Below are 23,174 nucleotides of genomic sequence, written 5' to 3'. Positions count from 1 at the left end.
TTTAAGGGAATCATCGAGCTTTAAGGCATAATTAATCTGACGATGCCGATATGTCATTTTCAAGCCATAATCTGCAGATACTGATAATATACCAATAATATCGTGCATCCCTACTTTAAAGACAAAATCTTAGTTGCTATATCGATTTCATTTCATCTGTGGTGAATTTCAGCAAAGAAAAGGTCTGCATTTTAACAGTACAAGTATGCTTTTGATTACTCTAAAGCTGAACCCATATTTAAACCACATCACATTTTCCATTTTGAATATTTAACTATTGCACAGTTTGTTTCAGACAAATAGCATATTTACTTTTATAAGAGAATATTTGCATTTGGCCCATTCAGCCCTGAACACATATGATGTAATCATTTAATTGGAAAGCTAAAGGGCATGTGAGGCTTCCGGCTCCAACACTTCAGATCCTGCACAGGAGCTTGAAGTTGCATTCAGCTTGCACCACGCAGGGAGTACGCTTCCCATAAATGAGTGGCATTGCCCTTTAAATATACCATCCAATAACACTGAAGCGCGTCCTCCGCTCCGCTTCGGCTTGGCTGACAGGACGGTGACCGACTCACGGAGGTTTGGGGATGCTGCCAGCGCTGTCAAGGTATACGTCGCAGAATAAGGTAACATTTGTGATACTCATAATGAGAGCATGTCTCTGACAGAGGTCGTGTTGTAACGTTGTCAAACGTTCAGTGAACGAATGGAGACTAACGGCCGGTCGAGGCGGAAGTCACGTTAACGGTTGTTTTGTAGCTGACAACTGAACGTTAGCTAACAACCGCTGTCTCCGCACCTGCTAACGTTAGCTTGACAGCACGAGCCGAGAGCAGAGAGACGCTCTGCTGTGTAGTGTCAAGTGACAGCTCAGTTCATTTCAGAGGTCAGCGAATATAAACCACCTTAACCTTGTATTTTGACAGACAAAGAGGCTATTATTTTAATAGTTTACGAGCTGCCCAGTGGAACGGCCTTAAATGACGTTTATCAAACTTTACGGATGAAGCAGTAACCACGGCCTGACATATGATGTGTGTGTGTTGTTGTCAGGGTTTTCTTATGTCCCGGTACTGGAAAAGGGAATCACAAGATCTCCCCAGGCAATGAAGTAAGCTGCTATTTAAAGCTAGCGTGGAAAAAAACCTAACTCAAATGAGCTTCTGCTGCGCTGTATAATTCAGTTGTAAGATTCTCTTACAAGCACCTCCAGTACCGAAGCTGCCCCATGATGTTTACTACACTGCTGAGGTTTTTGGTGCATCGTCACCGTCAGGATAATAACCAATCCGTTCAGTCCCCGTCCTGGTGGAGAAGGCGCGTACTGTTTTCCAGCCCTCCTGTCTGCCCGGTCCAGCATATGTCATTTCGCCTGCGCAGGGTAAGTTACACAACCAGCCCGTCATGCACAACAGAGACACGTGTTTGTAGGCGGCGCTGTAAAATACAGTTTTACTGAATAACAAAGCCCGGTTAGCACCAGAGGAGAGATCAACAGCGGTGTCTCAGGTTATTTCGCGATCTATAGCTCAAAACTTGCCGTTTTGATCATGCTTTGCAACTGGAGATGAGAGGTACGGACTCAACATGTGTTTTCCTTCTAGAGAGGACAATGATACGAACATGATCAGCGCCGATGGCTTCTCCAAATGCGAGGCGACCCTGCAAGACAGAGGCGGGAGGAGAAGGCCACCCGCAGAGATGCTCCATCTGCTATCAGCTGTTATTGTTTGGCTGGTGACGGGAACCACCATCTCAAGCCTCAACAAATGGATATTTGCCGTTTACAACTTCAGGTACCCTCTGCTGCTGTCAGCGCTGCACATGCTGACAGCCATAGTGGTGGACTATGGGCTGATCAAACTGCGGGTGATCCGCCACAAAGGGGTCGGGGAGCAAGACCTGACCCCCAGCGCAAAATGTAAGGTGTTCCTGTTGAGCCTGACGTTTTGTGCCAGTATCGCCTTTGGGAACATGGGTCTGAACTATGTCCAGCTGTCATTTGCACAAATGATCTACACCACCACTCCATTATTTACTCTGGCCATCTCCACGCTGATCCTGGGAAAGCAGCATCACATCCTCAAGTACACAGCCATGATGCCCATCTGCCTGGGAGCCTCCTTCAGCATCATGGGAGAGGTCCAGTTTGATCAGACCGGCTGCTTCTTTGTGTTTGCAGCGACCATGTTGAGGGGCGTCAAGTCCATTCAGCAAAGTAAGTGTCCTGCTTTGTAATCTCAGACTTTTAATATTAACATAAAGTCTTTTTCACTATAGAGAGTAGCCTTTTATGTGAACACACTTTTTTAAATGTAACTGTAAACTCTTTTACATACCAAAGACAGATGTTATTTTCATGTCATCCGGGGACACCGCAGCCGTCTGCCGGGAACATTTAAGTGATTCATTCCTCCGTTGACACACCCACGCATTAAGGTGCCACATTTTCTTGTTTCCCAGGGAACATCATACAAACATCAACACGTGTCTATGAGTTAGAGTGTGCAGGTTACCACACATCCTGTTACATGCTGATCTGTTGTGTTTGATTCTTCGTATGTATAGTCAAAACGATTCAGAAATCACTTCTCAAAAAGAGGAACAAGGATATTCGCTTTAATAGAAACGTGTTTCAGATTTAGAAATGAAAACACGATGTGAGTGTAAGGCTTTAGTTTGAGACTTGTCTTGGACAGGAGGCTGATGTCATGAGATCTAACTAGTTACATTCATTCAATATGCTCCTTTATCTAATGTCCGTGCTCTCTGGGAGGAAGTTAAGTAGTTGGCTGGTTTCTTTGTGAAGTGGATTAAGCTCTTTAACGTCATTAGTCTCAACAGCATGGTAGTTGTCAAAGAAAGGGGGGACAAAAAGTAATGAGTTTCTAAAAATATATAGAGGCCTTGTGTCTTACGTAACATTAAAGCAGATATTCAGTTTGCTCAAAAGAATGTTCTGCTACATACTTTGTACCTGGAGGAGCAGAGCGGAAAGTCACGGCTTGTGACTATAAGTTCATGATGGGGTTTATACACGGCACATGACAGCAGATGTATTTAAAAAGCTACCATTTGACACAAGTACATGCACAGGGAAAAAAAGTCTTAGGCAGTTGCCTTTGCAGAGTAATTTTGAAAATAAGGCCCAGCTGCAGCACTTAACTTTTATTTTTAATCACGCCTATAAACCTGACGTTCAAAACAAGCTCGAAGATGCAGTCTCAAGTTTCAGGAAGCTATTTCCATCCCCTCTCTCTTGTTGTTGTTGTTACACTTTCCCTTATAAGTTTACTTTTCTCCGACACGCTTCGGTGATGCACATGTTGTCATTGAACCGAGATGAAAAACTGTCACAGGTGTGGCGCTCATATAGACATATATGAGCATACAACATAGAGTGTTTACAGTGGGTGAACAGTGTTTGCGCTTAGCTCTTATTAAAAACGAAGAGGTTTCATAATGTGTTCTGCTTCTCACATGCCCTGACATTCTACATGTAAGTTTCCAAACAGGAGATTTGCATAATTCACTTCCATATTTTTCTTATCAGACCTACGTTTGTCCTTGTTACTTTGACTAGAATAACACAAGGATCTTCTGCACCTAAACATTTTGGATTTTCGATTGCAATACTGAATGTTCTTAAAATAATTGAGGTCAGAAAAACCGGCCTTGAAGTTGCTGATCTGATGACTGACTGTTATTTCCTCTGGGCAGGAAATGCAGTAGAAGAAAAAAAAAATTGTTTTTGACATCCCTCTGGTTTTGTTGTCATGGTAGAACAGCTGCATACGTTTCCGTGTTTACTCATCCTTTTAACTTCAGGAAGAGAAAACAAAGTTTGAGCGTGCTATTTTCATTCTTCCGCTTGCTTGTTTTTTCTACAGTTTCCCTCATAAGCTACTCAGACAGACGTTTGTAGTGCACACACTTTTGTTTCAGAGTCTCCAGTTAATGCGTGACAATAAACTCTCATGTCTCTGTTCACTCAGGCATCTTACTTCAGGAGGAGAAAATCAACTCTGTGTTCCTGCTCTACCTGATGTCCATTCCTAGCTTCTGCATCCTGGCCGTGGCGGCTCTGGCCTTAGAGAACTGGGCTATGCTGGAGTCGCCACTGCATTACGACCGCCACCTGTGGGTCTTTATCCTGCTCAGCTGCCTGGGCTCAGTCATGTACAACCTGGCCAGCTGCTGCGTCATCACGCTCACCTCCGCCGTCACTCTGCATATCCTCGGCAACCTGAGCGTGGTGGGAAACCTGCTGTTGTCGCAGCTGCTTTTCGGCAGCGAGTTGTCCGCGCTCAGCTGCGCCGGCGCCGTGCTGACTCTGTCTGGCATGCTCATCTATCAGAACTCGGAGTTTATCGTGAGCTTCCTGGACGCACGCAGGGCCAAAGCTAAGGAGTCTGGTCATGCGGGTTTTCACACTGCATGTGGAGAGGACTTGTCTGAACCGACATATCAGCAGAGAACGGACAGGAAAGAGGGAGAGGAAGAGAAGGAGGACTGAAGCTAAAGGATGAAGGAGAGAATAAAATGATCAGGGTTAAAATGATGAAGTGTCTTGTCTTTAAGTTGTTGGAGAGAGTGTGACCATCCTCACTGATTATGTAACAGATTTGTACTGTGCCATTTTGTTCCTCCTGTGGTCACACAGACATGAAGTCTGCAGAGAGTAAAAGGTTGCCTTTATGTCAAAGTGACGGTTGAATTCTCTCCTTCATCTGTAAATCCCTCATACATCATAGCGTATAGCGGTATATGCATGCATGAGCACACTAAACTGTTTGGTACCTCATGGGGTATTCACACTGACACTCATACTACTCCACTGTGAAAATGTTCTCATTTACAGAGGGCTCTAATCGCTGTTTGGGTGGCTGTCGTGATATTGTAGGCCGCAGGGAGCTCAAATCTGAACGGGCACAATTTGTATTTTTAGAAAATATATTAAGGTACTGTTCCCTGATATTTACCTGGCTCCGACGTGGTAAGGGCCTGGGTTTTTTGGCAGCTTATTTTTGCTATGTGAAGCAGGAAGCTAGTTAAATACGGAAGTCTGAAGTTACAAGGATGGAAAAAGCCAACATTTCTGTGCAATGAGACGCCTCTTTTCCTCTACTGAAGCACATTTTTAATAAGAGGCCTGAGCTCTGCGCTTCGTCCTCCCTTATGAACCTCAACACGGCTTCCCACTTAAGGCCTAGATTTTGTTCTCTTAGCGGCTTGAAAAGACATCTCTGTAGAATTAGTCCAATTATTTCCATCCTTTTACAACGGCGCGCTCACTGCTGCGTCCCTCCTTAATTAGGTTCACGAGTTCTCTAAGGAGTGACACTCAACTTTAGCTGTCTTTTCCCAATGGTGGAGACGAGGAAAAGAAGATAGAGCTGTCCTAAAAGGTTGCTTCTTAAATCATCTGTTTCAGTTGAATTGTCTTTTTCTGTGGGGGACGTTTATGTTGAGCAGCTGACCTCTGCTGGGCAGTGTTACAGTTTTTTTTCTGTCAGTATTTAAAAAAGGATTTTATTGACATGATTTTATTTTGTGACAAAATATTTTAACTCCCTTTTTAAATATTTATGTGGAAGAAAATATTTATTTTTGAATGGCCGTGGCACTCACTGGCTTTGTAATGCTGTAGATTTTGGTCCTCAAGTGTCTTGCACATGCAGTCGTGTAATATTTGCTGGAACTAGTCTCTCCTGTTCTCTCTCTTTAGAGGAAGGTCAGGTGTACTCAGCAGACGACTGCATGCTGCCGCTCCTGAAAGCATTTTGAATGAGTCGGGATGTCTGTTACCGAGCGTACACTCCCTCCTACATGTATGGTATGCCAAATGTTTACTTTGAAAGCTTTTTTTTTTTTGTCACACTGTTTGGTTATGTCAATGGCCAGAAATGATCTCAAACAACAAAGCCATACATCAGCCTTTTTTTGTATGACACCCGCCACTATAAAAGCATAATTTGCCATAAGACCTGCAGGATCTTTGGTTAAAAGATTTCACTTAATCTATGAGTGATTTGATATTTCAAGGGGGCCATTATTATTTCATAATGTCTAGAGCATCATATCATTTAAACCTTAGATACTTTTCTTAATCCATGGTCAGTTTATATTATTGCACGACGTATAAAACAGTTTTATTTGCATTTTGAATAATGGCTTTGTTGGTTTAATATTTCAATAATAATAATAAATGGTGTTTTCAGCTATCCTCAGCTACATGTTTAAAGATTGTGTACAGCAGATCATTTCACTGGTTTTACATTACTGAATACCTCAGCTGTAAAATAGGACTTGGTATCCCCTTGTGTTTGTTGATTATTTACTATTGGTTTGAGTTCAAGCAGCTTTTTCAACCTCCACAGTAACACTGCAGCACGTGAATGAGTCTAATCACAGATGTCAACATGATTCAAAACAAACGTCCAATGATCAGAACAGGTTCAGCGGCCGTTTTTTTTTTAATTATCTAATTTGAATGATCACAAAGTTGGCAGGTTTGACTGTTTGTTGTCACGGATATCGCATTGAGCAGATCATAAGCGTGGGGCGGAGCAAATGTTGCACTGACGAGGTCAAAAACGCTGCCCTCAAAGCCTTTGGTTCCTGTGTGCACACTGGTTTTGATTGTTCGCAAAGCTAGTCGGGTGTAAATAGTTATTTTATTATATTTATGTATTTTATAGTCATATATGGTTAAAACTGTGCTGGTTTAAGAATGAAACGTTTGCCTCATGCCTTATTTGGACATACTGTAGAAAGGAGTGATTTGATCTGTTGTTTGTCAAAGGTTTTGGTTTATACTTTGGATTGCCAACAGTCAGCAGCCACAGGTGCTTCTGTTCAGGGGGGAAAGGTGGGGGATTCATATACACATGATCTGCAATTGCTTGAAGTACAAAAAAAACATGGACTGGTACAATAAAAAAAAAATCAACCACCTCATTTCTGAGTCGTTGTCTTTATCAAATAACTCCTTCATGATTTAGTTAAACTTTAAGTGTCCTTTACCTAAATTTGTACCAAAGTAAAACATATCATTCATATTTTAAGATAACATTTATTTTTTTGATCTCATCATAAAATCTGTGACTTCTAAATACACATTTTAAGCTCATTTTTAAAGGCTCTAAAAGACTCTTTCGCCTTTGTGACAGTGTGAACAGTTACTCAAGCAGTATCACATGGGAGGGAGTGATGTACATGATATCATCACGGCTGTGATTCGGTCGTAGTCATGAGGCCGCAGATAATCACAGCCGTGCTGATATTCAGTATAACATCACAACCTCGAGTGTGATATGGTTTTTATATAACAGTTATACAAGCGGCGAATTGTAGTAAATGGTAATAATGAACAACAGTTTATTTTTTGCTCCACCAACTTAACTAGTTCTACAACTTAACTGAAACCTGGACTTTTGTTGCTAGGCAACCCAAACATTCTGCACTCTGTGTCTACAGGTTACTACATATCAGCTGTTTTTTATCATGTACATTTATCTGTATGTTTTAAGTTATCATCAACCAATGAAATAAGAGTATGCTGTGTGATTCAGAGGTACATTAATCAGGTACTGATTGTTAATTAACAATATTCACAACACCTGGCTGAGGTGGAGTGATGTTATTCTCTATATCAGCACTCATGGAATGCCTCTTGTCCAATCAGATTTCTTGGTCAGAACTAAGTGTTGTATAATTTGCTTTTACAAATTAAAGAAGTCAATAGCCTTCAGAAATATACAGTGCATTAATATGGTGAAAAGGTGAGTAAAAAAACATTCCGTTATCGAATATTAAAGCATGAAGTCTATAGAACAGTGGAAATGCCTGATGGAAATATTAGTGCTTAAAGTGACGTCTTGTACTCAAGAGTACAAAACTAGAAATATTGAATTAAAAAAACAAGCTAGTACTTGATGTTGTTGCTTCACAAAATGACTCCACATATAATTGTTTATCAAATACTGCTAAATCATTTTCTGCTGCTCCAACCAGTTTGTCTGCTAATCGTTTCAGCAGTACATGCCTTTGCAGAGCAATTCAATAGGCTCTGCAAATACTCTTAATTCTCACAGTTTTAAAAGCTGAGGTGTAAATATTGAAATAGGTGATGGCTGCATTCCACTTAGCTGCTTCAGTTTCAGGCCTCTGGTATTGTTCATGCTGGCTCACTGTAACACTGTCATGACTCACTGCGACACCTGAAAAAAACTGGTCCATTATTAATGTAATTAGTAACACCTGCTCTATTACAAGTCAATATGTGTGCTGTGAAAAGGCCCATTGAACCTTTCAGCATGGTGTCGTACATTGTAGTTGTGAGTTTTCACCACTTGGTGGCGCAATTTGCATCTTTTCTGATTTATTAGCTCATTCTCTAAATCGGCCTTAACTTTAAAATGGTAAACAATCACTGTTTATGTCAAAGAATGTGTTTTGCTCATCTTGTCTTCTTCCTTATTGGTGTACTTGTATCTGTGTGTGTGCTCTGTGTCCTCCCTGTTAGTCTTCTGTAAACAGGGGGGCTACCGGTCAGCTTTTTGCCTGAAAAGGCAGTGCAGGCAGACCCTTTTCCCCCCTTGTTAACCCTTTGTTTTCCACTCAAAAGATCTGTCTGCAGCTATCTCCAAAGTAGGTGGAAATAAAGTCTGGCTGAGGGAATGCTCCATAAAGTTTCACATGACATCATCCGGGATGCAGTGACAAGAGGAGGAGAGATTCTGGATTAGGGTGACAGAGACCTCTCCCTCCTCGTCCTCCTCTTTCCCATCTTGGGAGGTTCATGTAAGCAACCTCCACTCCAAACCTGCATCCTTATGGAGCTCTGCGGTGTGAGGGGTGATCTCGAACGCTGAGCTCTCCAGGAAACTCTGAAGAAGGATTGAGAGGGAAGCCAAAATCTGCTACTTGACACACAACAAGCTTGCATCCTGAAACAGGTGAGTGACACCACACCTCAGCAGCCTCTCCTCACCAAACCTAATGTATATTTTTCTCATTTTAATGACTTAATTCTTCTGAGCCTTTACAGCCTTCACTGTGACTCTTTTTTTCCCCCTGTATCTGAGCGCATACTTTCACACTGTTATCAGATTCTCTTAGTAATGGTCTTGTTCCACTACATTACTATATTTGTACGTGTTCTTGCTCCTTCTGTGCTGCACTCAGCCAGTTGCTGAGATACACTGAGCGGCACTCCAGTAAGACAAACAGTTCCTCGCACTGCTGCTCACTTTCTGTCACAACTGTTTATATTCGAATTACTGCAATAAGATTTTATGCTCTGTTTGTGACATTTGCACATCGTTTAGTTTGAACAATGTTAAATATCTGGTTTGTTTGGTCTGCATGAATACTTCAAACGTTTCCAACTCAATTTGGATGATGGTCTGATTATTCAAATTGCATTCACAGGATTCCGTTGTCTTCAGTTTTTTTAAGGATGTTGATTGATGTCTCTTGGTTGCTTTCCTATAAAATATAATATACACATAATGATTATTCATATTTGCATGTGTTTTTGGCCCAATCTTGCAGATTTACACCTCAGACATGGAGTCCAAAACCAATGTTCCACCAGCATCCTTAACCAGCGAAGACCTGGCAGCTATTGAGGATGAAGAGGTTCTCAACAAGATGGTAAGCCGATGATTTGTGACTTTGAATTTCATGTACTGTCGAAAATGCAGACAGTGACAGGCAGTGTTGTGAGAGCATGGAGGAAGCTAAAAAAGGAATTCACTCTGGTTTATTTTTTTAGCTGGACAAGGCTTCAGATTTCGATGAGAGGCGAATGTTACGTGCTGCGTTGAGGGACCTGCTCAAGAAAAAGAGAGGTAACATTGGATGCTTGCGCCCAAGCATCTTAGAGTTTGTTAGCATAATAATACCTCCATTACTCCTGTGATAATTTGCTCTCTCGTCAGATAAACGCGAGCAGGAGCGAGGGTCGAGGCAGCAGGACTTGAGACAGCAAGGCCTGAGCAAAGGAGGGACGACCGGCGGAGCTGTGAGCGTAGGCAGAGCGTCCATGAACCAGCAGACACCAACAAACAGTAAGTTTATAGAAACATCATATTTTGATGTTTAACTTAAACAACGCAAACTTCTGCATAAAAATGTCTCTGCATGTTTTAGAGCCCTCAAGCCAGGTCTCTCCATCAGCCTCCACTCCTTTAAACAGGACAGCAGGCAGGTGAGTCAACTGTGTGGTTCATTTTAAAGTTTGGGCTCAATAAATATACACAGGAAGTAAGAGCAGGTTCAGCCTTTACGCAACCCCAGAAATGCCTTTGAGATTCTCTTCTTTTTTCCACAGCCACATCTATGACATGTAAAATAAATTTTATGGGTCTGCATTTCCTTCTTCTTCTTTCCTTTCATCTTCTTGTCTCTCTGTCGTTTCCTCTCCACAGCCAGGCCGGCCCCGTTGCAGCCTCAGCCCAGAAATGTCCTCCCGCTGCAGCACCAAACGTTAAGAATGTCAAACAGATGCTTCTTGACTGGTGCAGGGCCAAAACAGAGCCTTATGAGGTAAATATGCCCTGACTCTGTTTGCCTGTGAATTATTGCCCCCTGGTGCTATACATAGCTCTGCCTCTAATATCTCATTATCTGCCACCATTTCTCTTAAACTGCTGTGAAACAGGGAGTGAACATCCAGAACTTCTCCTCCAGCTGGAAAGACGGCATCGCCTTCTGTGCCCTGGTGCACCGCTTCTTCCCTGATGCATTCGAGTACTCCATCCTCAACCCAAACAAGCCCAGGGACAACTTCCAGCTGGCTTTCAGCACTGCAGAGTGAGCTCCCATTCCTTATATGAGGACGTTAATGTATCTTGTTTGAAGCAAGCTACAGAGGTGCAGTGCAGATAAGGACAAAGTGACTTTACAATCCTGTGTCATTGTTTGTATGAAGTAATTAATCAGTGACTCTCCGTCTGCAGGAGGCTGGCTGGCTGCCCCCCTCTGCTGGACGCTGACGACTTAGTCCGGATGAAAGAGCCCGACTGGAAGTGTGTGTACACGTACATCCAGGAGTTCTACCGCTCTCTGGTGGAGAAAGGCCTGGTCAAAACCAAAAAGAGGCCGTAGACTCTCAGAGAAGTCACATAGCTGTTTTTTGCCCTTAAAATATACACACACAAGCAAGAGCAGAGGGCAAAAGGATAATATATGCACCTTTCCAGCTGAATATTTACAGTGTTTGATGTGTGGCTGCTGCATCATGCGAATGTAAATACACAGCGCCTGATAAGTGCATTTGTGTGTTAGCAGGGACTCATGGGTGCCCATGTGCTCTCTGCGGACAGCTGGCGCTTAGGATCAGTACATTCCTCTCAGATTACACATCTGCATTAATCCCAGTCAGAGCCATGGAGAATCTGGGAACACTTTTTATGATGTTGCTGTTGAGAGGCTGAGTGTGTGAGTATTAAAGACACATTCAATAAACATCCATTCCTTAATACATACTGTTGTTTTCTAACTTTAACTCGCGGTTTAACTCATTTGAACTGTTAAACCCGAAGTATGTAATTTGCTTCACGCCTTATTGGGAGACTTCTCATGGTTTTTTCTTAATTGTTCAACCACGACTTTGTTTTAAATGGATAAGATTTGTGTTGTGTGAATGTTGGGTGTAAACATTTAAAGGGGCACTAATTTTGTCATAATGAAAACTAAGCTTGTATAATGTATATGTGTATAATGGACTGCTTCTTTGGAGTGAACAAAATTACTAAGAAACCCAACAAACTTTGGCATTTGAGTTTAAATGACACGGGGCGTTTACTGACAGGAAGGGGAAATTGTAAATTGTAGTATCTAATGTTTTCTTAGCTTGACATGTATTTGACAGGGCTTTCATTGGCTCTGATTTGATTGTGTGCCTCCTGCATTACTTAGTAGGTGTAATACTCTTTTATAACTAAGGATGCCTTTAATAACTATTACTGCTGCCAATTTCCTGAATATCATATTGCCATTTAAGGGTACAACCAGAACCAAAGCCACTATATAAATTGTAACAAAAATAATGATTATAACTGATCATCAGGACAAATCTCACTTTAATATGACAGCACAGCAATTGTACGGCCGTAAAATTTCTACACTGAATCAACGTCTTTTTAGTATATTCCCATAAGATTGTATAAACTACAATTACCAGATTGGTTGTAATAGCAGCGTTAATTAAATGGTTGCATTTACGGGTGTTATTGTGTCGCCCCGTCCAGCTGGAGCGCTCAAGAGGGAGCAGGTATACATTTTATTACGGATTGACATTTAATTAATGACATGCTGATCAGCTGCCCTCATCATGACGCACTAACGCCAGATTAATACGTCACTGAAAGGACAGATGCTCAGTCATTTCTGGCTGGCTGCACCTGGACAGCTGATTTTTTGTTTTGCCTCTCCTGTTAAACCCGCCCCTCAGGTGCCCATGTGTTTTACCCAGAGTGCACAGAGGGAGAGAGAGGAAAGAGAGAGAGGGGTGCACTGAGAGCGCGCGTGATGGGTGTGTGTACGGCTGGTGTGCAGAAGGTGCAGGCGGGATGCTGACAGTAAAGTGCACAGATGCTCCGGTCAAGTGCGCTGACAGTCATAAGTAGGATGAGGTAAAAAATCAGCGGTTGTACAAATATCAACATGCACGAGTCCGGACACATCAACCGTGACCGCCTCGTGTCCTGACAGCCCTGCGGATCGGTCTGCACCGTGACGGAGACGTCCGCTGTCCCCGGAACCGACGGCTCTCATCCGACCTGCAGACTGGCTGCTGGGTCGCTCTGTCTCCGGACCATTAAACCATCTTTATGTGACAAACCAGTCGTGTTGATTGACGTGCGAGAGAGAAGAAGACTGATGCGCTTCCTCTTTGGAAATTTATGAGATCACCTTTACGGTTCACCTTGGAAATAAAAAAAACGCACCAAAGGTAAGACAGATGTTTCCACGAGGTTTGTGAGACACTGTGGTTGCTGCAGCTGCGTGTTTATGTTGATTTTGCATGTAAAAAAGCTTTTTGTGTGTTTTTAACGAGCCTAGACTCGCACCTTTGTAGCTGGTGGAGCTGTCATTCAGACTTGCAGGCTAAAGGAGCATGAAATCTAAAGAATAGCCCACTTTTACTGTTAATTAAGCTCTTAAGTCGCCCTTTATATTTTAAAGTAGACTTACAGAAAGTGTCTGTTCACCATTACTCAAGCTCTGTTTGACAGGTTACTACTGTGGTCACATGAAAGAGATCCTCATTTACATATCATGAATGATTAAAGGAGGTGTATAATTTCTGTGTGAGAGGGCACATAAACAAAATGGAGGAGGCCCTCTTCTTCCTTTGTGACCTACAGTATCTGTTGACATTGTCTCGTGTGCTCCGTTATCTGCAGCTGATTGTCCCACCTCATGCTTCCCCTCTGACTGACATGACTTTAATAAACAGGAGAAAATGGTAGTTAACTGGTGAGCAGTAAAGCGCTCTACAATGTGATACCATCCCATAATGATCCCCAACAGTTCTGTCTTTTGCTTTGTAAGAGGGTCAGGGGCTAATTAATGTTGCTAGGCAACAAGGATATGATCCAAAACGGGAGGTCCAAAGTTAGTTCCTCAGCACACTGCTGGAAAATAACTACCCAGGTACTGTCGTATTTAATGTAGACTACTACTTTATCAGCTCTATCTACTAGAGTCATATTACTAATATATGATATGAACATCTAATAAATTATGCTGTTGTATTATTAAGCTAATAAGTAGTTTATTTAAATTACCAGCGGTAGCACTTAAGTAACGCTTTTTAAAAATTTTGATGGCCATCTTGCCTTTATTGTGAAAGGGCCACTGAAGAGAGACAGGAAATATTGGGAGGAGAGAGTGGGGATGACATGCGGAAAAGAGTTGGACCCTGTGAGAAGCCCTCGCCCCAATAAAGGTCATTCTTACTAATGGATCCAAGTATAGTCCAATTATATTATATGTACATGCTATGGACATGATGTACTTTTAATTGTAACAGTATTTTAACCCTGTGGTACTGCTACTTATATTTAGGTACATATAAGTCCCTCTTTTTAACCTAATTAACCTTTCATTGAAACGTCATCAGTGATGGCTGGGGAGCTTCATGTGAACAGTTGGTCAGTATAACAAGGTGAAGGACAAATCTGGCAAAAGTCACCTCTAATATTTTTATGCCTGGCACTGTCATGTGTTTTTTTCCAAATACTCAAAAGAAAAATTGTGTTTAATTATCCTTGTTTTTACTGTTGTAGGGTGATGGATCGCCTGCAGCAGCGACCAATCAGCACTGACCTTTGCGGGTCCAAAGTGCAACCTGGCCCCTGTGCACTGATCGTACCCGGTCCTGGTTTACCTCCACAGCTCACAATCCAGGAACCACCTCTCATCAACCCAGCAGAGGTGCTCAAGAAGCCGGCTGGATTTAGCCCTGCACAGGTTACAGTTGCACCCATTAAAGTGACGGACCAAATGCAGTCAGGGCAGGCAAAGTCTCCGACCAGCCCAGCAACACTGGCAAGCATAAGCCGGCCGAGACCCACTGCTCTTGGAACTAAACCTGCTCCAAAGACAACAAGAATCTTAGCAGACCCGTCTAAGGAGATTGATTTGATTCCAGTTTGTATTCCAGGACCTCAGAGTACCAACTTCCTGTCACATTCCCCGACAGAGTCCTCCTTGTCCCTTCACAGTCCCCAGAGTCCCCACAGCCCTCAGTCTTACAGCAGCCAGCCTTACCTGAGCCCCAACTCCAGCCTGACCCCCAACCTCAGCCTCAAACCAAGCCTCAGCCCTCAGCAGCAGAGGACCACCTCACCTGGGAGCTCAGCACAGAGCCAAGTTCAGTCTGAGAAGCCGGGAGGAGAGAACAATGACTTCAGGTGAGACAAATAATCCCACCTTTATTAAAACATTTCATATTAGTTAGCCTCTGTGATTTCCACAAGGGTTTAAACTGTCTCTGTTCTCACTGCTTCAAATGTTACGTCTAAATACATCTGCATTCAGGAGCTGTGAGGAAGCTGATGCCAGACCACGTCACATGAATCAAACCTGCAAATTTCACTAAGAGCTTTATGAACCTGACAGAGCAACACAGCGACTTCTCATAGGCATAATTTTAAGTACATTTAATCTCATATTTTTTTACTCTTATAAACTCAGAGGAAAACAGGTTTTTAACCCATTAACTGATTCTATTTCAAGTAATATTCCACTTACTGTATGTTTATTTTATGGTATCTTGTACTGAAATAATTGGAATCAGTGTTAAATCCTTCAAACCACCCATGTTTTCCTTTGGCTAAGTCTTTGACCCTGAAAATGCACCCTTAATATTTGGAAACAAGAAATGTCAGACGCATGAATTTATTGACTTAATGTTCTTTTAGTGACTTGAAAGATGGAGTGGAGAAGGGATAATGTATAGTGAGCAGGTCTCACCCTGTTGGGGTTCCATTCAGTAATGACAACCTGCTCACTACACATTATTCTGCTTATTACACAGTTTTTGACTTACAAAATGAATAATTCGAATAACATGAATGATTTTATTAATTAAAAAATATAAAGAATCCCATTCAAAATAGTCTGTTACACTCGGACACAACTGTGTAGCATTCTTAAAATGAGCTTACCTAGCTAATATTACTCACATTAAAATGAGCTAACCTAGCTAATATTAGTCACATTACAATAAACTAACCTAGCTGTTATAACTCACATTAGAATGAGCTAACCCAGCTAATATTACTCACATTAGAATGAGCTAACCTAGCTGTTATTACTCACATTAGAATAAGCTAACCTAGCTGTTATTACTCACATTAGAATGAGCTAACCCAGCTAATATTACTCACATTAGAATGAGCTAACCTAGCTGTTATTACTCACATTAGAATAAGCTAACCTAGCTGTTATTACTCACATTAGAATGAGCTAACCCAGCTAATATTACTCACATTAGAATGAGCTAACCGAACTAATATTACTCACATAAAAAGGAAACATTTCCTCTGATGGTGAAGAAAGACTTGGTGAACCGGACCGCAGGAATCAGCCTGAGTTGAGGTTTTCTGTCTCGTCACTGTTGACATTTTCTTTTCCATTCACGTCTTTAAACACCGCTGTATCCCGTACTGTGTTCCCTTACTGTTTACTTCATGTGTCATGTTCAGTTTTGTAGATCTCTCTGTTGAAGCCTTCAGTTTTAGCGACTTTTAGAGCTGCATCCCTACTAACGGTCTGCTCTTCATAACAACGGTCTGATATCGAGATATAACAGACCTCGGAATGCTGTAATTAACCAATCAGAATCAAGTATTTAACAGAGCCATGTAATGATGAATCATAACTACTTTGATAATTTCAGTTATTTTCATGCAATAATGCCAAATATTATTTTGATGGTTTCCGTTTCTTAAATGTGAGGACTTATTACTTTCACTGTCTTCTATAATGATAAACTAAAACTATAAATATTGGAATGCTGGTCAGACAAAACAAGACATTAGGAGACGACACATAATGCTTTGGGAAACAAATACACAGTTGTACTATGTACATATTTTAGACGGGCTGACCAATCAGTTTATCGAGAAAATAATCAACTGAGTAATCGTTGAGCCATGATGAGTTGCTTCTGTTGTTTCTGTTATGAAACTGTTTCTCTGGTAGTTTATTTTCAAAGGACTGTTTGCGCCATGTCTTTCTCTCCTCTGGCAGTCCCACACACACGCACACACACCTTAGTCATCATGGAGGTACAAAGAGGTGCTTAATTGTGCTTATCTTTTCTCTATATACAGCTACACAGATGAAAGCTATTTCCCTGAGGATTACAGCACAGATTATGTCCTCTTTTACTCTACAGTATATATAGTACTTAAATCTAATGCAGCATTTCCTCCCTTTCTATCCTCTGAAAGGGTGTACATCGTCACATGGAACGTGGGATCAGCTGTCCCGCCAGATGACATCACTGCTCTGTTCGGACCAAATGTTTCAGATGGGAGCGTTGACATGTTTATCATCGGGTAAGCAAGTATTTCTTCCAGGCTCAGCAGTGCCAGAGAGAGACAGCCGTGAGTGCCCACTCAGTCATCTGTGATGGTTTTGATCCGTCCGCTCCTGTTACCCATCACTGTCCTTTTTATCAGTGCTTCATTCTCACTTGTTAATGACATTTCTTTACTTCTCTGGCACCACACAGACTCCAGGAAGTCAACTCCATGATAAACAAGCGGCTGAAGGATGTGCTTTTCTCTGACCAGTGGAGTGAGCGTTGCATGGACACACTCAGTCCTTTTGGATACGTTTTGGTCAGTAAGGAGCTAAAGTTGCTTGTGTATTTTTGCAAAAACAAAATCTAGTTGATCTCATTTGTAATGTTTTATCTATGTTAGGTTGCATCCCAGCGTATGCAGGGCGTGCTGCTGCTGGTTTTCTCTAAATTCTGCCATCTCCCGTTCCTCCGAGGTGTGCAGAAAGAGAGCACACGCACAGGACTCGGGGGATATTGGGTACGTGCTAAGCATTGAAGATCCCTGCTCTGAATTCAGCTCTGAGATTTATTACGTTGCAAATTTTGTGACGGGTTTGTGTCAGTGGGTTTGGGGGGGGGGGGGTTAAAAGATGATGTGTGTGTGCGTGCGTCCTCCTGCCAATAGTCGCGTGCATGCGTGAGAGCATATGTCAGTGTGTGACCTTCCCGTGCGTGTTGATGTCAGCATCACCCCTGGCTGCTGCTGGTGCAGTCTCCTTCTCTTTGAGGTCAGTGCAGCAGCAAGCTGTCTGGTTTTCTGGTTCTGTGACTCAGGGGCAGAAAAACATCCCTATTTTGTCCCCAAACACAGATAATGTTGATGCATGCTCGCTTTCACAATTTTTTTTACTTTAATTAACATGCGTTCCTCTCTGTGTCCTGTCTGCCCTTTTTTTCTCACCCTAAGGGGAACAAAGGGGGCGTCAGTGCAAGGATGACGATGTTTGGCCACCCGGTGTGCTTTCTCAACTGTCACCTGCCGGCTCACATGAGGAACCTGGAGCAGCGGATGGAGGACTTTGAGAGCATCCTGCAGCAGCAGCAGTTTGAAGGAGGGACCGCCACGGGTGTGCTGGACCACGAGTGGGTGACATCATTTTTACATGAGTGAAATCAATTCACTTGCAGATGAGCACCCATGAAAAAGATGTCATAATTAATGTAAAAATATCATACACTCATTCATAAAATATTCTGTATTTTTGTATTTATTTGCACCACCTTCATCTTCTCACCAATGATGAATACATCTTAGGAGGCCATAATGCACAATAAAGCTTTAAGGCCTCATTATTTGATATTTGATGTGTCTTGAGTTTTAGAGTAACGCACTCAAACAACAGTTTTCTAAGCATAAGTTAATAACCATCAATAAAGAATGTATTATTTTAAAAACATTAACGTAACATTAAAATGTCATAATTGTATTTTTTGTCCTTCCACAGTGTCGTGTTCTGGTTCGGTGATCTGAATTTCCGCATCGAAGACTACGACATCCATGTGGTGAAATGTGCCATCGACAGCAACAAGCTGCCTCTTCTGTGGGAGCGAGATCAGGTCTGATACCGTTAATTTAAAAAGGGCGGATTTTTCTGGAAGGCTTTACACCACCTGTTTGTCTGTTGAATATCAACCATCACCAACAGAGGGTGCTATAGCAAGACTCAGGAGTGTGACCTTCTCTCTTTATCCCATCTTTTGTCTGCAGCTCAACATGGCTAAAATCACAGAGTCCATCCTGGAAGGCTTCTTAGAGGGTCCACTCAAATTCCCACCTACTTATAAGTTTGATGTGGGCACTCACACATATGACACCAGGTGCGTCCATAACACTTCATCAAAACATCAACGCTCAGTTAAACTGCTGCAGTCCACTGTAACAATGTCGCTTCTTTCTATCAGCACTAAAAAGAGAAAACCAGCCTGGACAGATCGCATCCTCTGGCGCCTCCGTCGCACCGGCTCCCCAGTTCCTACCCACAATGCAGCACTGCAGCGGGGTCTGACCTCCTGGTTGGGTGGGGCGACTAAAGTGAAGCAGCACGCGTACCGAAGTCACATGGGCTTCACCATCAGCGACCATAAGCCTGTTTCTGCTGTGTTTTCACTGCATGTGAGATCCTCAAATACACTGTAAAAACATTGTGAACATCCTTGCGTTGATGCATTGATTTCATATGTTTTATGTATGCGCTCTTTTCTAGTTCCCATTCAAGGTGGAGGTGCCCCTGGTGGAGCTGCAGGTAAACAAAGAGTGGAGTAAAGTCTCAGATGCTACAGTCAGATTCACCGTTGCATCGACGTATCAGCGCAGCTCATGGGACTGGGTCGCCATTTACAAGGTAATTCTCTAATTGTTCATGTTCAAAAGCTATGGATCGATTTCTGACTATTTGGTGCCCAGTGTTAGCGTGTCATATAATGTTTTACCTGTGCACAGGTGGGATTCAGACATCACAAAGATTACCAGGCGTATATATGGGCCAAAGGAGAGCATGCAACACAGGTGTGTCAGAAACTCAAATACACACATTTATGTTGTGCAAAAGCTGAATTCAGGATGAACTTTTAAATCTTTCTCTTCTCCAGGTGACATTTTCAGAGGAGGATCTGCCAAGAGATGATTGTGAATACATGCTGGGCTACTACAGCAACAATATGAACAGTATTGTCGGATTGTCATCTCCGATTCAGGTAAGAAAAGTCAGAGGACAAAAGGAAGGCATCTCACTGCTGCTTACGATTTATTTATGAACACATTTAAGAGATAGAAGTACCCAAACGTAGCTTCCATATGTGACTGTGTATCTTATTCTTAAGTCCATCATCATCAATATGCTGCTATAACAACCTCCACTCTCCTAGGAAAGGTTTCACAAGATTTGGCATAAGTGAAGTCGGCCACCGATGTTGGGCTGACTCACACTCAATGTTCCAGTTCATTAGAGAGTAATTGCATGGGGTTGAGTTCAGGGCCTTCGGCGGGGCAGTCGAGTTCTTTCACTCCAGACTACTTAAATTCTCTACTTAAGTACAATTTTACTCAGAGATAAAATATGGAAAGGTTTGACGACATACTTTTGGTTTTATTTCCTTTTTAGCAGCCTTGCTCATGCAGCTATCTTCTCTTAAATCCTCTGTTCTAAACAGATCAAGATTCCGGTCCACAGCCCCACCACTCGCCGCTCTGACAGCTCGGACGTCAGCTCAGAAGACGACAGCACTCTGGTCTTGCTGGCTCCAAGCTCCCGCAGCCCGAGCCCTAAAAACGGCAAACACCACCATCGCCACCGTCGCAGCCGCAGCCCCGCTGTTCCTGCTCTCTCCTCCAACCCTCTCCCCTCCCTGCAGGGCCTGAGCCTCCATCCTCGCTCTAAAGAAGGCCAGACTCGCAGCCGCTCGCCATGCTCTGCTGCCAAGAAGGAGCGACTGGTCTCTCCCGACACTGTGCAGTCCCCCACCATCAGCCCGCTCAGCCCCCGCAGCCCTGTGTCTCCAGGAAGTGGAGTTTCTGCACCTGAGGCCCTCATCGCAGCCATCATAGGTGAACACAGACCAGCTCAGGTTAGCCCCACCGGGGTCAAACAGATAGGGAAAGCAGGTGAAACAGACACTGCATAGGATATCAATAGTTAAAGTTAAACCTGGGCCCTATTTTTTTTGACATATTTTAAGATCTAAATAACAAATTTCCCATTTGGACAGTAAAAGTCTAACTTATCTTAGCAGCAATTAACTTGGCTTGAGACAAATGCTTGGATTGAAGTACGAACACTTACAGTACTTGTTTTTCCACTTACCAGATCCTATATAACAAATTTCCCATTTGGACAGTAAAAGTCAAACTTACCTTAAACATTTTTGGAATTGTTTCTGTAGATTCCTACATAAAGCAGCCATTAACTTGGCTTGGGGGAAATGCTTGGATTGAATTACGAACACTTACAGTGCTTGTTTTTCTACTCACCAGATCGTATTGTTATTGTATGTGTCTGACAACACCACAGTAAGGTTCCCTACAGAGATAAACCTTTTTCTCAAAGAGTAAGATCATTTTTTGAATCCACAAACAGCTCTTAAATTACTCTCTTTAAAGCCACCAGACTCCATTGAAAAAAACAGTAATTTAACTTTGCAGAGCACAGTACTTCCTTATTCACTGCTGCATACAGTTGTTTCTTTTTTGTAATCGTGTTATACAATTATTATGTTCGATCGGAGCAAACCATTTAAAACAACAATGTAAACCAATGGCACAAACAAAGTAAGTGAATTAGGCAGAAGTAGACCAGCAACCACCATGCCCTGAGAGGTGCTGTTTTCTTCAATGGAGTCTGGTGGCTTTGAGTAGAGCTTTTTATCAGCTACATCTGGCCTGAAAACGAACTTGCTCTTCAACATGAGGTCTGTCTCTTTAGGGAGATAATTTCGCTGTTTTTTCAGACACTAACATGAACAATCTGTGCCTGTCAGTGGAAAAATACAAGCACTTTTATTTTCGTCTGGCGCATTTGCCCTCCAGGATTACCTTACATTAGAGCCTGTTTCCTGGCTGCCAGCTGATCAAATCTACAGCAGCAATTACAGAACTTTATAAATGTTTGACATAAAAATATGGGCAAAAAATGGCCCAGGGTTTAAAAATACGAGAATTAACCTTTTAAATGAAGGTGCTGTACAAGGAGAACAAAGGCAATATCCATGTATTCAGAGTCTGATCTGATCCCTTGAAGTCTCTGGGCTCGTAGAAGCAGCACATCTAAAGACTCCTACTGTAGTTTGCAAACATTCCTCGTTGTAGCCCTGCAGCTCTCTGTTTCTGAATCTACCATCATCTCATACACTGTGTGTATCTGGGAGTCAAAGATGTGTCCAGACTCCCGATGACAAGTGCTTTTATAGACTCAGAAGTTATATCATACGTAAACAAACATATTGAATGTGAAACCAAAGTCAGAGTAAAGCTGTGATGGATGTGACCGGTTATTACTGAGAGCAATATAGATCCATGTGAACAGTCTCATGTCAAAATAAGGACCCTGGACCAGAAGCATTGATGGTGTCATAGTTCATAGCAGAGAGAGAGACTGTTTGTTTATGTGTGTGTGTGTGTGTGTGTGTGTGTGTGTGTATGTGTGTGTGTAGGTCTATGTGTTAAAACGTACATGTGTGAAACATCAATGTGGTTTTAAGTAGGGATGCACGATATTATCTGCACGTTATCGGTATCGGCCGATATCGGCTTAAAAATGAGCTATCGTGTTGGCCGATATCCATCGATTTAATTAACCGATAAAATAATGGGCTGCTGCATACTTGATTAAATGCCCGACCTCGGCGCAATGTCCCCGGCGCGAAGAAGACCCGCCGCGGCGCAGCGTGATGACGTCACGTGTGTCTACCTGCAGCATGAGAGAGTTAGAAGCCAAAATGTCCGTGGTGTGGAAGTTTTTCAAAGTGTCTGAAATAGATAGCAAAACTGCTATTTGCAATGACTGCTCAGCTTCGGTGATGCGAGGAGGAGCCAAGGCAAAGTCTTTCAACACTACAAACTTGATTAACCATCTCAAGACCCGTCACCCTGACCGTTGTAACAAATGTGATAAGAGTATCACCGTTATACTGTACGCTAATTCCAATACAGAAGAGAGTTGATGATCTCTGCAATTAGGTGCGCGGGAAAAAAATATCGGTATCGGTAATCGGCTAAATGAGTTGTAAAATATCGGCATATCGGATATCGGCAACAAATCTAATATCGTGCATCCCTAGTTTTAAGTTTTCACTCTATAGTTCTTGGTCTGTATTCATAAAATAAATCTAAAGTAGAGATTTCACCACGTCAGTCAATCTGAAGTGTACATGTGATCATGTGACCCTGAACATTAATCTTAGATCAGTGCTCTTATTCCTAGCGGCTTTGTGAATACAGCCCCTGTTCTATAGAGCTCGGTGAGTGGATGTTTAGGCTAATGTGGATATTTTGCTTCCAGGAAACAGTGTCGTGTATCTGTGTGAGTGTGCAAATAAAACAAGAACAAACATAAACATGACATTATACTGTTTATTGGACAAA

The 23,174-nt window shown here is 42.4% G+C and overlaps 3 protein-coding genes across 4 annotated transcripts; all 3 read left to right on the top strand.

Annotated features, from left to right (window-relative positions):
- Positions 1 to 565: 565 nt before the first annotated feature.
- On the top strand, positions 566 to 6,954 carry slc35e4 (solute carrier family 35 member E4). Of its 2 annotated transcripts, XM_069673436.1 has the most exons (3): positions 566 to 632; positions 1,611 to 2,224; positions 4,002 to 6,954. In XM_069673436.1, exons 2-3 carry the CDS (start codon positions 1,630 to 1,632, stop codon positions 4,520 to 4,522), a joined length of 1,116 nt encoding a protein of 371 aa, XP_069529537.1. In that variant the 5' UTR covers positions 566 to 632; positions 1,611 to 1,629; the 3' UTR covers positions 4,523 to 6,954. The 2 variants fall into 2 exon arrangements, with proteins under 2 accessions (XP_069529537.1, XP_069529536.1); XM_069673435.1 differs by lacking the exon at positions 566 to 632 and having other exon boundaries at positions 1,433 to 2,224.
- A 1,839-nt stretch (positions 6,955 to 8,793) lies between these two features.
- On the top strand, positions 8,794 to 11,748 carry smtna (smoothelin a). Its single transcript, XM_069673813.1, has 8 exons — positions 8,794 to 8,966; positions 9,565 to 9,666; positions 9,788 to 9,863; positions 9,954 to 10,082; positions 10,165 to 10,222; positions 10,443 to 10,560; positions 10,676 to 10,827; positions 10,974 to 11,748. The coding sequence occupies exons 2-8, from the start codon at positions 9,580 to 9,582 to the stop codon at positions 11,119 to 11,121; spliced, it is 768 nt and encodes a 255-aa protein (XP_069529914.1). The 5' UTR covers positions 8,794 to 8,966; positions 9,565 to 9,579; the 3' UTR covers positions 11,122 to 11,748.
- Positions 11,749 to 12,539: 791 nt separating this feature from the next.
- On the top strand, positions 12,540 to 23,151 carry LOC138601860 (inositol polyphosphate 5-phosphatase K). Its single transcript, XM_069673131.1, has 13 exons — positions 12,540 to 12,970; positions 14,310 to 14,936; positions 16,983 to 17,090; positions 17,267 to 17,375; positions 17,460 to 17,576; positions 18,006 to 18,181; positions 18,544 to 18,655; positions 18,807 to 18,916; positions 19,001 to 19,211; positions 19,303 to 19,440; positions 19,539 to 19,604; positions 19,688 to 19,792; positions 20,249 to 23,151. The coding sequence occupies exons 1-13, from the start codon at positions 12,921 to 12,923 to the stop codon at positions 20,717 to 20,719; spliced, it is 2,400 nt and encodes a 799-aa protein (XP_069529232.1). The 5' UTR covers positions 12,540 to 12,920; the 3' UTR covers positions 20,720 to 23,151.
- Positions 23,152 to 23,174: the final 23 nt, after the last annotated feature.

The sequence above is a fragment of the Semicossyphus pulcher genome, unplaced genomic scaffold, assembly GCF_022749685.1.
Source record: "Semicossyphus pulcher isolate SPU_LCO1_2020_fin unplaced genomic scaffold, fSemPul1.0.p SCAF_22, whole genome shotgun sequence".
NCBI classification, from domain to species: Eukaryota; Metazoa; Chordata; class Actinopteri; order Labriformes; family Labridae; genus Semicossyphus; species Semicossyphus pulcher.
The sequence above is the reverse complement of the archived record's forward strand: the minus strand, read 5'-3'. Positions and strand labels throughout refer to the sequence as shown.